At 34.6% G+C, this 16997-nt stretch overlaps 2 protein-coding genes across 2 annotated transcripts; both read left to right on the plus strand.

Annotated features, from left to right (window-relative positions):
• The first annotated feature begins 100 nt into the window (after positions 1–100).
• On the plus strand, positions 101–9395 carry LOC106170560 (uncharacterized). The gene is made up of 10 exons (XM_087011377.1): positions 101–373; positions 1842–1893; positions 2070–2128; positions 2883–2965; positions 3227–3300; positions 3623–3693; positions 4225–4331; positions 5000–5064; positions 7618–7709; positions 7935–9395. The coding sequence occupies exons 1-10, from the start codon at positions 298–300 to the stop codon at positions 8093–8095; spliced, it is 840 nt and encodes a 279-aa protein (XP_086867503.1). The 5' UTR covers positions 101–297; the 3' UTR covers positions 8096–9395.
• Positions 9396–9964: 569 nt separating this feature from the next.
• Positions 9965–16423, plus strand: LOC106173780 (transmembrane 6 superfamily member 1-like). Its single transcript, XM_013555018.3, has 8 exons — positions 9965–10306; positions 10548–10749; positions 12573–12655; positions 13472–13575; positions 13796–13900; positions 14547–14639; positions 15035–15154; positions 15418–16423. Exons 1-8 carry the CDS (start codon positions 10096–10098, stop codon positions 15661–15663), a joined length of 1164 nt encoding a protein of 387 aa, XP_013410472.3. The 5' UTR covers positions 9965–10095; the 3' UTR covers positions 15664–16423.
• Positions 16424–16997: the final 574 nt, after the last annotated feature.

The following is a 16997-nucleotide window of genomic DNA, read 5'->3' on the forward strand; positions in this document are numbered from 1 at the left end:
GTCGATGAAAGTTGTATTTTTTATTCGAATTTATGGAAAATAATGAAAGTTGGTCACCAACAGTTTAAAAAATATCATCATATGCAGCTTTACAACCTTGTACGCGCAAAAGGGTTGACAATAAGAAGGTCATGGCCACTCCTAAAACGGAGCTTCGTTGTCGATTTCATACACAGGCCAAGCGGTATCATTATTTCTCCATTTGAAACGAGACGAATATACGGAACAGAACACTGAACAAAATCAAGACTAAACCAGACTCCAGAACGATACCTAAAACTCATTTCTAAACTAAATATGTCAGAAAAGGGAGACATTATTAACTTAACGTTAAACCGTGATAGCAACACATTTGTCCGAGTTCATCCCCATGGTAAGTGAAGTAAAATATTCGCCACAAGCACCAAAAAATCCACACGCAGTCAACTCTCAGTGGCTTGAACTGATCTCACTAAACACCGAAATGACACCCCAGTGTTGCTTTAAACACCAAAATAACTTTCTATTTGGATTCTGCACCCCAGATTACATTAATCGTGAACACGATAGATGTTTAACTGCAAAGAAATGTTTTTGCAGCTCCTGAGTTATAGCAGAACTTACGTCGCAACTGCAAAAAATATTTCTCTTCTACAGATCTCGACCAGCAGATAAAGCTTAGTGTTGACTGCAAGTCAAATGTAATTTGGGATGCAGGATCCAAATGATATTTAAAATAACATTTTAGGTAGGTAGATCACAATCCGCTAGGGGCGCTACAGTCGTAACTGTCCACGGGCAGTGAAGTGTTAAACTGAAGTCGGCCTGCTGACAGTTCGCCTATGGAACCCCTTTTTTAAATCTCTCTTTTAGCGCTGCGTAAAAAAACTAATTCAAGCCATTAACTAAATAAGTTGTAAATCAAAGAGTAAAATCCGGTCACATGATTTTCCCATGTTGCAGTCTTTGACAAGTTTCGGTTCTGCTTGTTTTAAGTTTTGCCTCTACAAAATGCTAAAAAATTTCAGGTAAGTGCTGGTATCATCTTTTTGAAATTTATATCCAGCAAAGTTTATGAAATTTGCTATATTATGTAGAAAAATCATGAAATTTGAAGGTTGCGAAGTATAGTTAATTTAATCCGCAATATTACATGATGTGAAAATTACCACAGGGAAATAGCTCTGCCCTGATTAGTCACAGGCTATGTGAGCCAGACAATAGGCTGAGCACACAAAGACACACAGGGTGCTCTGCTGCGCCTGAGTGATCACTGCTGGTCAGTGGGCACAGGTTTTGAGCTGAGAAGTGTGGACACTTTTGGTGGATTTTTGCAGTTAAAAAACTTCAATATCTTTGTTGCTTGTAGGAATATTTAAAAAATTCCAAATGATTTCATCCGGTTTTTGCATTACCTTTCAGATGATATAAGTATTTTAATTTTCTGATCAGTTTGAAAATTTTTCTGATATACCTATTTTAGGTGTCATTTGTGTTATGAATGACTTGAATGGATAGAGTGGCCCTGAACCTTAAATCCACACAAAAAGACTTTAGAATGCTACATTACTCTACCATAATGCAAAAAGCCTTATCAAAATTGCTTAAGTATTTATTTATTTATTTTTTTTACTGATTTTCATAAATCTGCATCAAAACCCGATCTGCACGTGGGGTGGTGAATAAACAACAAAAAACTTCATAGATATTCTAAAGTTATTTATTTTTTATTGCACAAATGTATAGGTTAGTATTTTATATAAAAGAAATGGGCATTTAAAGATTCAAACCACCTTAATTAACTCAAATTTGGAATGTAGTTCCCTTATACAGTATATTACTATTATTGGTTATGTCTTCAGGAGCAACTGTCATAGCATGGCAATGGAAAGGCAAAGAGTTGCTATTTGTAAGGTAAGAATTTAAAAAATCCTACAAAAAACCCTTAGAAGTTTCAGTTCATTAGATATACTTTGCTACTGTAGATGCTTTGTGCCCCAAAGTATTGTCTGCAAAGATGACAATCTTTTTCAGTGCTCTGCATATTTTTAATAGCCTAAAGTTTATAATAATCATAATCTTTATTCCAGCAAGCAGGCTGTTTTTGACAACAAGAAGGCCATCAGAGGAGGGATTCCTGTTGTATTCCGTGAGTAAATTTTAAACAGTCAATAAATGAGTGAAAAAGAACCGTGTTTACCATTGCTGCTATGGGTAACAGGGCATGTTCCCAATGAAAGTTTCATTCTACATAGATAGATCTGACTCCGCATTGACTCACTGAATGCAATCAGTTTAACTTAATGACATCTCTCTTTAAGCAGCTAGGGGTTGATTAATACTTTCATGTGTATTTGGTTTCACTCAAAACAAAAGGAAGAAGCTAATTCCAGAAGTGGAGCCCATGCAAAAGTTTATCATCCCCTAGCTGCCTGAGGAGGTGTGTCATTTATTCAATTTAATTGCAATCAGCTTGAGTCAACAATTGATCTACATAGAATGGATGTTTCATTGGGAACACACCCTTATTATATATAGGTTTTAAACGTGCCCTTGATGTGCATTTCATAAAAGCAGGGATTTTTCCGACTATTTGTGGATTTCCAACTTTTTGGGAGCCAACAATATCATTGCCCCACCCCCCCACCCCCCACCCCCCACCCCCCACCCCACCCACCCACCCCCCATGGACCCCACATCTGGTTATCAAACTTTTTCTCTTAATGGCAATCTCATCCCTGTTCACAGTTTATAATTTCATGTTTTCTGTGTATATTCCCTACCTAAAGGTGATCAGTACATTGCTTGTTTCTGCTAAATGCATTGTTATATACCTACTGTACAGGCTCTTTGATCAATATGTTTTAAGTTCTAGATGTTATATTTATCACTGATTATTTCAGCTAACTTTGGCCCTTGGGAACTAGGCCCACAGCATGGCTTTGCCAGAACCAGTAAATGGAAGGTAGAAAAAGAACCTGTGGCAGTAAGTAAACCAAAACTTTAAAAAATGTGCTTTTAGATTTGTTTTGTGTTGGAGCTCCAAACATTCCATTTTCAGGAATGTTTGACAAAGTAGAAAGTGGCATAAATTCACCAATTTCCTGTCTAAATACACAGATCTGACTTAAAAGTACATTCATCAGTGACATATCTGACGTTTTATCATAATCCTAATTTCAGTAAGCCTAGACATCATGTTTCATAATTATTCCTGCATTTTATGTATACTGTTGTTTTTATCAAGGATAAAGATGGAAATGTGACAGCAGTGCTGAGTTTGGAAGATGATGATATAACCAGAGCATTGTGGGACTACAGGTAACAAAAATTGTTTTTCAATGGTTATTTGCAGAGTGCAGCTGGAGAATGCGAGTGCAACTAGATTGAAGGGTGTCATGATTTTAAAGTTGTAGATTATCATATAACAATGGATTATTTAGAAAATTTGACTTCAAGGAAAGAAACCTGGTATCAGGTTGAAAAGAATGATATAATATGTTTACCAGTTTCTATAATATACCTACATGTTCAAGGCCACATTGCTGGGTGATGTCCTTTTTGTGCATGTTCATCATTGAATTGAGGTGACGTCTGCAATATAAGAAGGTCAAATGCAGATTTTTTATTTTATTTGCCTCAGGTTCAAGTTGACATACACTTTGACGCTATCTGAAGACTCATTTGGAATGAAGTTTCAAGTAGAGAACAAAGGTTAACAACATTAATTGTTCTATATATTGGTAGAAAAAAAAATATATATATATATACATACATAATTTATGTGTAATTTATGTATTTACTTTTTGTAGTAGTACATTGCATATTAGACTGCAGCCAGCATTTTCAAATGGGTGTGGGGGGGGGGGGGTTAGATTAAGTGGACTTTTTACCCCTTAGTTGATCCAATTTGAGCAATAACATAGAACATATATCAAATTTTGATTCAGAGAAATGGAATTTCTTCAACCCACCCCACTGTCTGCAGACTTGCACATTCTGCATATACTTTACTGTTAAATAGAATTATGACAATATAATATTAAACTAATGTATCTCATTTGAAGTTTCAAAAGGGACTTCCTAACTTATACTTTCGACTTGCCTGATATGACATTTAAGACCACTGGAGCTAGCACATTGGTGACTATAAGTACTAGGTTGAACACTTTACACAATGTTGCCTCATCATATTTCACAGTTGTACCTTTGTAATATGCTGCATTTTTACATTTTTCATTACAGATAATAAACCCTTTGACTTCACCTGTTTGCTGCATACTTACTTCAGAACATCAGATGTTGTAAAGACAGATGTGCTTGGGCTTGGCAACCTGCAGTACATTGATAAGGTCAGTCTTTTATTTACAGAAATTCAATGGACCTGAGTAAAGAATAAAATCTACAGTTTACATTTGTTAGAGCATATGATAATCAGAGACAGTTGCACTCTCCTTGCAGGGATGGTTTACTATCCATTATTATGTTTCATGTGCCTGAAGAGGTTAACTCTTGACTAGCAGATCTGGAAATGATATTGGGGGGTTGGGTGAGGATGGGGGGAGGCTTAGAGCGCATTCACAGAGATTTAGATCGATCCAACTAGATCGACCTAACTCCCTGGGGGTTCACGCTAAATTGCTGTCAGCCGACCGCTCAGGGAAGTTAATTACCCCCTTACAGCTTTTAGTAGGCGGGACAGACATTTAAGCCGGCTAAGCTGACAGTAATCTAGTGAGACTTCCCACGGGGATAGTTCGATCTAAAATCTGTGGGAATGGGGTCTTAGAGGTTCATTATTTTTTCACATTCTTTCGCTTATACCTGCATGAATGACTTGTGTATCCACCGCCAGCACCTTTTCCTGAACCATTCTTATAGGGTCAATTTTGTTTGTCATTCATACGCTGTTGACTTAATTCCTCTAATAACAATGTTTTTTGTCAACAATGGAACATTAAATTATTTGTTAAACATTTGCTGAATAAAATTTCCCATTAAAAAGGGTTTTATTTAATAGGTAAAAGGAGGCCAAACATTCCAGCAAGTAGACGACCCAATTATAGTGGAAGAGAATGTGGACAGGTATAGTCTAGATGACTGGTGCAAAAATTGCTCAAAAGGTGGAAAAAGCATGAAACTTGGCACAAATGTTCTTTGGACTATGCTGATCATTTTCAAGGGCAGTGCCCAAAATTTCAAAGCGTTGCTTAGCAACCGTTGCTAAGGAAGTGATTTACCTTAGTAACAAGCTAATTGGACCTTTCTTGTTCAGTTTAAATGATTTAAAAAGGCTTTTAATAATGTTTCAAACCATCAGAACTATCACTATACTATTTTAAGACATTAAAAACCCAAGTAAACCATTGCAACAGTTGCTAGGCAGCATATTACCCTAGCAACAAGTATTTAACATGCTGAATTAGCCCAGAAAGTTAGTGTTAAGGTTGATTTTTTGTTGAGTTCCTCTAGACAGAGGGGAGTTCAAATGTCATTAATAATATCATTGATGTAAAAAAAACAAAAACATTTTTACACCATCTTTTATGGAAAATAGTTTTTTAATTTTTTTCAATTTTTGAGTTTTGACATAATGGCTGTGATAAGATTTCATCTGGGGTTAAATTGAAATTTTCCTGAATTTCACTCAAAGAACCAATAATGTTTGCCAAAAGGGATAAGAAGTTGCTTTTAGTATTTTTAATCCACCTTTTGTTACTACCGATTCCTGACATTTTGCCAAGAAAAACGCTCTCCACTTACTCTTATTTTCTTCATAAAGAAGTCTCTTAAGCCATGTAAAGTTTAGGGCCTTGGAAAAATTTTTATTTGCTGTACCTTTTTCCGTCCATTTTTGTAATCAGAGGCCATCCTTGTTCATTTTATTTTGTATCTTTTTCCATTCCTGATAAAGTTAAATATGATATGCATATTTTAAGTATTCAGGGAGGGGGGGGGGGGGGGGCTGGTAGGAGAGTTTATACATGCCCTACGTAAGATGAGAAATACTAAAGGTTTAACCACTGTTGACTTTCCTATTATTGAAAGGTTTCTCAGAGACCAGATTTCCAAGATATTTTTCATTTTGTTCAATATTTTCTAAAAAGTTTTTTCACATTGTATTTTGTCAGTTCAGCATGGTTCTATTTTAATTCTATTTGTTAATCAATAAAGTTCAAAAGTTTCTGTTCCCACACAAAGGCCGTTAGATGCCATATCTTACTTCCACCAAGGCTGCTCTACATCAATATAAGAGTATTCTTGCGAGATGAACATATCTGACTCAGCACTACGGTGCCATGTCATCAGATACCATGTGCTCACTCTGGTTGGACTTGTGCAGAACAGTGGGCCTAAGTGGACACATTTGCCAAAAGCTATTGACCTGTCCAGAGTTGCTCCAGTGTGCATGTAGGTGCAGATGTAGAGGCTGACAATGTGCAAGGGCAAAATGCACTGTATATTGCACATACAAGGGAGAATTAACTATTATTATTATTATTATTATTATTATTATTATTATTATTAACTATTGCAAAGTTTTATAAAGAGTCGTAAGGTGATAAAGCATGGAAATGGCTGGTTACTAATTTTGAACATGCTGCCTTAAGTATCTGCACTGGCAATTTATTTGATCGGATGTGTGTAAACACACAATTGGTTCAACTTACTGGATTAAAAGTATGAACATCTTGCTCAAAAGTGTAGTTCTTAGCTAGTATTATAGATTTGCCTTACTTAATAGACTAACGCAACTTAAAATGCTTGTTGCTAGGGTAATATGCTGCCTAGCAATCATGGCTAAGGTTAATTTGGGTTTTAATTGCCTTAAAATAGTCTAGTGATAGTTCTGATGCCCTGAAACATAGTTATTAGCATTTATAAACTTTTTAAACTGGACAAGAAAGGTCTAATTAGCTTGTTACTAAGGAAATTCACTTCCATAGCAACGGTTGCTAAGCAACGCTTGGAAATTTTGGGCACTGCCCTTGAAAATGATCAGCATAGACCAAAGAACAATTGTGCCAAGTTTCATGCTTTTTCCACATTTTGAGCAATTTGGCCAAAATATAGCACCAGTCATCCAGACTAGTATGTTTTCAGGGTTAATATGCATTTACCCACATGAAAAGTAAAACGCTATTCACATAAATAATGGTACAGCGTTCTTGTTATTACAGTACATTTGAATTGTGGCCACTTGAGGTTATTGATGATTAATTATTTCACTCTTCAAAATTAAACTTTTCAAATGTTTTCCTGAAAGTATTCATCAGACATGTGTCCCCATAGCAAAATGAAAAGTTGCTGCAAACTAAATGTTTGCAAAAATTAAACTGTTCATAAAAAAAAGTTGTATTGATGCTAATTAGCAGCAAATTTGGAAGAACATCTTAAGTTTGTGGCAGGTTTGCAAGAAAGACAATATATATTCTTGCAAATTTGCAAGAAGCCCCTTGTTGGCATAAAAAGTTTGCAAGAAAGTATTTACAGCAAATTTGGGGCAAATTTGCAACGAATTTGCAAGAACATAATAATTTATCTTGCAACTTTGCAGCAAATTTGCCAGAGAGAATTGTCCCTGTATAAAAATTGATTTTGTGATAGAAATTTATTATTTCTTAATTTCCAATACAGAATCTACCTGAATACCCCAAATGAAATTCTTATAAAAGATAAAGAAGATGGGACCACTGTGAAGCTAACAAAGGATAACTTCCCTGAAATCGGTAAAATATTATAAATGGAAATGGGAGGGAAAAGAGTTTGTGTTAAATTAGTGATAACAAGATAAAACAATTTTGAATCAGGAATCTAGTATGTCTTTTTTATTTAAAATTGAACTAATGCTTTCCGAAAAAAGGAAATCTAGTTTCACCTTTTATTTACCTTTGAAATCTTTACCTGTGACTTACACCAGCATGTCATATGTATATCTAAACCATCTTTTCCAGTGTTATGGAACCCATGGAAAGAGAAAGCAGCAGCCATGGGAGACTTTGGGGATGATGAGTATCCAAATATGATCTGCGTGGAAGCAGGTTATGTTCACAAGCCTTACACATTACAACCAGGCTCTGTCTTTGAGGCATCACAGACTCTGACTGTTGTGTAACTGCAATACCTGAAGCAGCATCTAAGGCATTGGAATATGTTAAAGACCAAAATTATATATATATATATTCCAGTAATGGTTCAATGAGCCACATATTTTCAGTATTATGTATACTTAACTTACCTAAGTCAGTCTTCCTAAATCTAGTTTAACTTATGCACATAAGTAAGTACAGTCGCAAGTTGATTATAAGGGGTATAGAAATTGCCTGTGATTGTTGTGTTGCCAGAGCTGGAGTCGGACTTAAATGCTAGTTCTAAAGGGGACATATATCATTTTGGGGAAAAAATCTAAAGTGGACTTGTAACACTTATGGGGGTAAAGTTCTAAAGTGGGTCTGTAACACTTTTGGGGAGTTAAGTTCTAACATGGGCATGCCAGCTTCATTTGGAATTGTGCAATGGGAGTAGTAGAAGTGGGGTTGCTACTTATTAAAGGTTATTAATGTTTTGGTTATTATTAATGCTAATATACACGCACACACACACACACACAACACTTTGGATGTGACATGGAGTATAGTGAGGATGAGTGGGAAACAAAATTTTATTACTGAAGGAAATTATTTATTTATTGTGAGATGGCATTTTAAGGAATAGGTGCTTGTAAAACATACAGTTTTGCCTTTGGGCCTATTTTTGTGCAAAATAGCTGTTATTGATATACAATGTAGGCAATTAATGCAGTATATTTCATTGCATTTCTAATGCTTTTATTTCATTTCTAAGGAATGGTTTGAGCATTCACTCTTTACTTACCAGATGTGTCTATATTTATTTTTTCATATTTATTGCCTGCCATCTGCATTACATTTGTAAACATTTCAGCTTTACCCTTTAGTTTATATATAACTTTTACATAAACTTCTCTGCTAGACATGTCTATAATCTGTCTAAATACATCATTATTTAAGTACCATGAACAGTTCCACCTATTGAACCCGCTGAAAGCAAAAGTCAGTAAAAAGTATTTTTTTTAATTAACAAGGTTATCTCCTTTAAAATAATATGATTATTAATTTTATTTATTTAATTTTGTTAACTGTTTTAATTACCTTTACATATGTTATTACTTATGAAAATATATTTGTTGCTATACTGTACTGACATCAAAGACATTAAACATTTCTAGGACATACTAGTACATGTACATGCAGGTATATATTTCTGACTAATATTTTACATTCCTCTGTATCTGTGAACTGAGATATCTATATATTTTATATATAAAATATAATGTCTACATATAAGAAAACTAGTTTATATTATATAATTCAAAGGGCAATAAAGTATACAATATCAAATGCTGATTTGTTGGGTCACATTTTGAATGCAAATAAAAGGGATAAAGGGAATTTAATTCATTCAAGTCTTAAAAAAAAGAAAGAAAGAAAAGAAAAAACGGGACATTTGACCCAACTCCCACCTTCAAGGATCACAGTGCACAAATATTGCAGATATTGCCTTCAGTAACACATCAGTATAAGTAGCATCTGAACTACGTGTAACGTGACAGAGAGTCCCCCATAACAGAGAGTCCGCTTCCCATTCATTTGTACAGGTGAGACTAACCCTAACCATTATAATTAAATGGAGGGCAGACTTTCTGTTACACAGACCCTCACTCCGCTAAAATTTTGTTCCACCGGTACCTGTACTGTACTGTACGTACTGCATGCATGTACTGTTGTTATAACGCATTAAACTTCAGTTTAAGGGGCGGGAAGTCCATGTCTTTCTTTTCAAAATCAGTTAAAGAAAAATTGCTCTAATTACAGAGGTCTTAAACAAAATTGTTGCATTCGTAAATTCCGCTAATCTCCGCCCACTTGAAAAACGCGCATGTTGTCACGTGCTTGTGTTTATACTTTTAACTTTAATTGGGTCAAGGTCGTTTTGTGGGGAAACGTTGAAAGTGTACAGAAGATTTTGGATATCGCACTGCAGTTTGGACCCTTTATATGCGATGATTCTCTGATTTCAGAGGCGCTTCCAACAGTTATGTCAGCTTATGATGCAACAGTGGTGTTCGTCACTTCTTTCTTAGCAATACCGCTTTGTTATTTCAGTAACTATGCATTCAATGCAGTTCAGTCAAAGAACGAACTACTGGTGTTCGTCATCGGGGCCGTCGCAATCCTGTTGGTAATATCCATAACGTGGAGTTTGCTCAGGAAAAACAATACCGGCAAAACGAACCCTTTGTTCACTGGTAAAGAAATTATTTAAAGGAGGGACTAGAATATAAATATTTATCCTAATGAATTTGAGATTTGATCAGCCTCTGTATAACGTAACCTCTATATATTACTATTAAGTACTTAATTGTAAATAAATGCTAGAGAGTTGACATTTGGTACACATACCGGTATATACATATATAGCAACATATCTGAGTGTGAATAAAACATGTGGATGATTAGAAATATATTATTACATAAATTTCTTTACAGTGATGAGCATTTTCACACTGGCATCAGTAGTGGACCTTATATCGGCACTCGAGTTGGATGGCATCATTGAAGGTTTCATGAGCTTTTATCTGAAGCATGGTGAACCCTACCTTAGGACTGCCCATGGTACTATCATTAACTACTGGGATGGCATTATTCACTACGGGTTGTATTTGTCCATGCTGTCTGCTATGGCATGGAAGTAAGTATTCATGAAATGGTACCAATTCACTGTCAGTTATACTCTTAAAGAGGAATGATCAGCTTATTTGTCAAAATTTCAATACTTTTGGTCATATTTGTTAATTTCATTAATGTGATATACCATCATTCAGCAATGGAAATCATTTGATAACAGGGGTACATGTAGACTGCCCAATCATGCCATACAACTACAAGACTTAATGTTTATATAATTATAGTTGTATAAGAATCCACATACTGTAAGGTTAGGCAAATTTTTTTACAGGGAGATTGAAACTCTGTGGCAAGAATGTCATTTTAGAAAGCAATACAAAAGTAACATACAAAACAGCATGGATATGCAGTGTTGTGTATGCAAAAGACAGCAATTAAGAGAAAATAAATTGGAAAATATCCATTGATATATTATGTCAACTTTCAATTGTTGCTGCACTGCGCTTGCTAGTCTACCATTATTTCTGATCCAAATTTCTTCCAAATCCTAAGAAGTCTCGCTTGCATGCATTAAATATGCCAGTAAAATCAAATAACTTTGGGTTACCTTGAATAATTCCCTTGAAGATCTTGGATAACATGGGGACATTGCTGATTGCTACCTTTACCAATAACAGTGAGAGACTTCTATTTATTTATCAGCATTAAACTTTGAAGCTAATGTCAATTATTATTACATAGTGTTGTAAAGTTAATGACTTACACTCAAGATTCCAGAATGTCGTTGCCATCACTATAATACTATGTCTTGAGTAAGAGATAGGTGCTCATATGTTCATGAATATAAAACTCTCTGTGTGAATGCCATGTTTGAGATCATTGGTCATTCAGATATATTTTGTCATTTTTATCTGGTATAATCTACTAGATGGTTGTTTCAGTGGCAATAGTTTGGCACACAATACCTATTGACTCGGTGATTGCAACCAAGCGAGAGTAAACAATTTGGAATACTGATAAATTGTATGTTAGATACATGAACCTATATGTGCTTCTCATTCTTAGTCCTGGCTTTGGTAGTGACATCAAAATTAGCATATAAAATGGTTTCAAAAATATTAATTTATTAGTATACCACCAAGTAACTCAAAGAAAGTTGAGAAGTGTAAACCAAGAGATAATTCAACAATTTTGATAATAACTCACTAATTTCAAACAAAATTATATTTCTCAAAATAATATTTTGTTTTGAAATGATACTTCATAATATGGACAAGGCTCCAAAAGTAAGTTTGGTTCATGTTGGAAAGAATATATTTCTTTCACCAAATGAAAATGATTAACCTGGTCAGTGTTAAGTAATAGTATGAGCCATTTGTTTCTATGCTTCTTTATCCACTACTATTCACTTTAGCTGCTGGGTATGTCACAGACAATTATAATTTATCATTGCTGGTGATGTGTTCTTCACTGACACTTTGTGCATGACATGTTGTATGTTGCAGAAAATAGGATTAATTATAAGCACCTGCTCCTTTGTTTGTTTAAACCTTGTTATTGTCTCATTTGTTTTTATTCATTATAAGTGAACCAAGTCATTCAGCCAGCATACAAGGGTAGAAATACTTTACTAAGTATGGGTAGATAAAAAATAATTGTTCATACACTTTTATTAGGCATTAAATGTAATTAACTCATGTCATCATACAAACATATTTCAGAGAGACAAATAAATTTAAATTACTTAGTTAATTATTATCATCATCTCTTGATGCAACTTACTCACATATATATATATATATATGTAGTCTGAAGTGCACCTTATCTGAACAGACCATTGTCATTAGATCTAAGCTACAGAGTGATTATTGTGCTTTTCTTTTGCAGTCAGGGCTACCATGAAGTTGGTCTGTACTGGGTGGGATCTATCACACAAAGCATGATTGTGCTTGTGCTGGGTGCACTAACAGGTGAGCTATAGCAAAACAGCTTTATATGATTGTGTTGATACTAGGTGCACTGGCAAGTGAGTTTGAAGTCTGCATATGATTATGGTCAGGCCCGTAGCCAAATTTTTTAATACCACCAAAAAATGCAGTCCATAATTCCACAGTTCATGTCAGATTTACGTAAAGTCACTTGAAGAAAACCCAAGGACACATACCGTAATGACCAGTTTAATGCTTTATTTGTTGACGCTCACTATGTGCACTGACAGGTGAGTTTGGAGGTTATGCTTGCGTTGGTACTATTTAGTCATACACTGACTGATGAGCTTGGAGGCCACATATGCTTGTTCTGGTACAAGGCTCACTGACAGGTGAGTTTGGAGGTATATGGTTGTGTTGGTACTAGGTACACTGATAGATATGAGATGAGCTAGTAGGCTTGATTTGATTTGATTGTGCTTGTATTAGGCACACTGACAGGTGAGTTTGAGGGTAGTGTATGGCTGTGCTGATACTAGGTGCACTGGCATTGGGGGCTGCATGTAATTGTACATATACTTGTGTTAGGTATACTGACAGGTGAGCTTGCGTCTGTGTATCATTGTATTACAGAGACAGAAATATAAATGAAAGAGATATAAATGAAAGGGTAAAATAACTCCCAGGTCTGTGCAGGTTTAAGGAACACTGGCAGGTTAGCTTGGGTCTGCCCGAAAAGAAATATTCTTAAGTGAGATAATTTTATTCAGAGAGACATCATTTAAGGACAAATGTATTGTTATAGTTAACAGTAAAGTAATAAAATATTGTATGATACATATAATTGTTATAATTCAGGGAAGTATGGAATAAAATGGTCATTTCTCCTGAATATCCCATACTGTATTGTGCCTGTCTGGTTTGGTGTAAAACTTTTGAGGGAACCGGTTCCAGTGCTAAAGGTATTAGATTTTGTAGTGACCAAACAACCAATGAAAAAGAACCAGCATGATTTTATAATTTTAAAGTCAACAGAATTGCAAACAATGGACATCAAACAACTGACCAATTATTATTTGCATCATGTGATTTTTAATGGATAAGTGATGGCTATTTAGAATCATTTTCAAAACCATGTACATAATTCTATTATCAGCCTTTTAATTTTTATTGCTTGGATAGGAATCTTCTGAGTTCACCTTGAAGAGCATTTGGAAGAGACCCATTGATGTACTGCTCATCTTGTACTTCATATTTGCCTCAGGTTTGGCAGTGATGAGAGGAATGGTATATAAAATATATTTTTTTATCTTTTTAACAAATAACATGGGACATTTTTGAATTACATATGACATTTTATGAAAAGAAAATGTAGCCCAGTAGTTGCACACTTGCTTTATTAAAGGTAAAAGACTTCCTTACTTAAAGCGGCACTTGAAGAGAGGAAAAGGGTTAGATCATAGAGGGGATATGTAAATAGAAAATAGCATATGTGTGGCTAGTATGTTTACATATAAGGCTTCGTTCACATGGAATGTCTATTTTCTAAAAATCTATTTTCTATTCGCGCTATCTTATGATCACGGTCTGTGCCCTGAATATCCCGCCGCGTAATTACTGGCAGCGCGAGCCAGTTACTTATAGTAACTTATAGTAACTGGCTCGCGCTGCCAGTAATTACGCCGCGGGATATTCAGGGCACAGACCGTGATCATAAGACATACCGCGAATAGAAAATAGAATTTAGAAAATAGACATTGCATGTGAATGAAGCCTAAGTTGCATGTACAGTGGATATATTGAACATGCTCACCAAGAGGAAGATGGTAAAAACAAGCCCTCAGTATTACTACATAAAAATTTGTGTTAAACAACCGTACTTATATCTAATCCCCATACATATCAATTGATCAGCTATAATACTCTGTTTCAGGCTTGTTTAGACTCATCCATGGAGTTTACAAGGCAATACAAGTTGCAGTATGAACCATATCTAGGAGACCCTGGGAAATTTGGTACAGTACAGGTATGAATATAAACCTGCATTGAAGAAGTAATTTAATAGACTTGTGTGGTTCATCAGCTTCAAAAAATGTTCTTGGATAAAAAAAAAGAGATAACCTAACTTTTTCGTAATTGGGGGTCCTGCCTCAGATGCTTACGACTTGTCTGGATAATCTCTGATTGTCCATTCACACTGTGTTCTACTTATTTGCAGATCACATACCTTATTTATTGTTTCATTGGTGTAAAAATAGATACATATTACAAATCATGTACCCAATTGTACCCAATTATTTAATTCAGTTTTAAATCTTTAAATAAGTTTATGGTTGATTTCAGCATATTTTTCTTCAGTTCCACCTTTTTAAACATTTTAAAACGACATTGTAACTAACTTTTAAATCTTTTTATGCCCAGATGCTGACCTATTTGTTTTACTTCCTACCATACTATTTCCTGAGCATGTATGGTTTGACCAATCCAGGTTGTTCTTGGATGTTAGATTGGTCAATAATACACGCAGGAGCAGCCGCCCAGGTAATATATTCTGGTGCCGTGGTATTTGGTGCAACTTGATATATAATGAACACCAATCAAAAGTATTATCTCTTTCATAAATATAAAGATAATAATAATAACTTTTATGTTAATTTGAGAGTAGTTGATTCTGCCACAAAAGTCGAGGACAGATTTAGTTCATCTTTAAAACAAGTTGTCTGATATTATTTCATGAACAACTATATTATCACTTCGACTTCGATCGTTGGTTTTAGTAATTGAATTGAACTTTTTTTTTACAGGCTCAGGTGTCTTATATAGGGTCCTCTCTCCATTATCGCACACCATATCTTCTGCGGGTTCCACAGGACATGCACGTGCAGATTGTGTTTTGGAGTATCAATTTAAGTCTACTTATTGTCCCCCAACTGGTCATGTACAGAGTCGTCCAGTATCCACAGTTCTTCCTTGAGAAATCCAAGACATCTTCCACAGCAGGAGACAACAGTTGGAACTCCCTAAACTCCAAGCCTGTGAAACAGCATTGAAGAAATTTAATTTAGTGATTGTCATGTGTCAGAACATACAGAGTAAATGCTTTTTAAAGTTGCAAAATTGATCTTTATTCTTTGTATTGATTTTTTTATGCTTTCCACAATTGATTTTAATTTACTTTCACATTGACAATTTGTTATATATTTTAAAGATTTTTGCAGCAAATTATTTTCATTTTATTTTCTTTTACTGGTATAGATTATGTGAATTCTTTAGACATATTTCAGTCAAATGTTAAGTTTTTGTTGTACTTAAGGTTTTTGTTTAAACGTGTGTAGATATTGGTATTCTTACATATATAATGGTGATTAAGTTGGTTGAATGTTACTGACAATTACCTAATTACCTACAGAGATATAAGTCAACTGAAGCAGATGTTTTATCACTTTCATTGTTAATTGAATATTCTTTGAATTTACTCATATCTTGTTCGTTGTTTTGCCTGTTTACACAAACATTGTTTTCACAATCAGTCTGCAGTTATTTTTGCATGATATTTAATTGAATCTCTGCAGGTAAAAATTTAATGCACTCTGATGCTTCATATTACATATTATTATACAGGTGCTATTGCAATAAACATTTTTGTTCAGTGTTAACTTAAAAGTATTACCTTTGCTTCAGCAATTATGTCAACAAATTTGTGCTTCAACATTCTGATGAAGTTTGTGTCAAACAAAATATAAACATACATATCTGTTGACAGACTGCACATTGATTTTAAATAAAGGTTGAAAACATATTCTACCTTCATGAACTCTACATGGAATTTTTACACTTTTGAATCAAAATGTATACGTTCCAGAAGGTGCAGTTCTGGTTAATCATGGAAGTTTTTTTTTTTTGTTTTTTTTTTGTTTTTTTTTTTTTTTTTTCGGTCAGGCCTTTTGTTATCTTGAATTCCAGCATTATGTCTTTTTCTCATTTTGAATGTATGAATTCTCAATATTCCAGTTTAATTCGAATGTTTTGATGAGTTGGGTGTAATAGAGTTTTTCCCCAGTTGTTTAAAACTGATTAACAAAATGCCACATCTTTTTAGAATCAGGCCTTGCATAAAAACAGGGCATGTGGAAGCAGCTATTGTAGTATAATTCTGATTGAATAAAAAAGTTTGAAACAATGAAAGTAAAACAAGTTAGTCAAGCAAAAAAATGCAATAATCTTCAGATTTAATTTGTACATTTAATGCGTTGAACTCGTTTTATAATAGTGTTGGCAGCATTGCGTTAGGTTGTGCTCTTCACAAAGCACAACTACTCAACTAACACATTAAATTTTGTTTTTGCATAAGAGTGACTTGCCTGCTCGCTGCAAGGACTCAACA

This window comes from Lingula anatina, chromosome 1, assembly GCF_051362555.1.
Source record: "Lingula anatina isolate TDL-2025a chromosome 1, LinAna3.0, whole genome shotgun sequence".
NCBI classification, from domain to species: Eukaryota; Metazoa; Brachiopoda; class Lingulata; order Lingulida; family Lingulidae; genus Lingula; species Lingula anatina.

What these genes read in the sequence shown, in the direction of transcription:
- LOC106170560 (XM_087011377.1), top strand. Translation starts at nt 298, where the DNA reads ATGTCAGAAAAGGGAGACATTATTAACTTAACGTTAAACCGTGATAGC. An exon ending in ACCTGCAGTACATTGATAAG is followed by an intron (nt 4,332 to 4,999) that starts GTCAGTCTTTTA and finishes TTTATTTAATAG; the next exon opens with GTAAAAGGAGGCCAAACATT. An exon ending in GTGGAAGAGAATGTGGACAG is followed by an intron (nt 5,065 to 7,617) that starts GTATAGTCTAGA and finishes TTTCCAATACAG; the next exon opens with AATCTACCTGAATACCCCAA.
- LOC106173780 (XM_013555018.3), top strand. Translation starts at nt 10,096, where the DNA reads ATGTCAGCTTATGATGCAACAGTGGTGTTCGTCACTTCTTTCTTAGCA. An exon ending in TGGCAGTGATGAGAGGAATG is followed by an intron (nt 13,901 to 14,546) that starts GTATATAAAATA and finishes ACTCTGTTTCAG; the next exon opens with GCTTGTTTAGACTCATCCAT. An exon ending in GGAAATTTGGTACAGTACAG is followed by an intron (nt 14,640 to 15,034) that starts GTATGAATATAA and finishes TTTTATGCCCAG; the next exon opens with ATGCTGACCTATTTGTTTTA.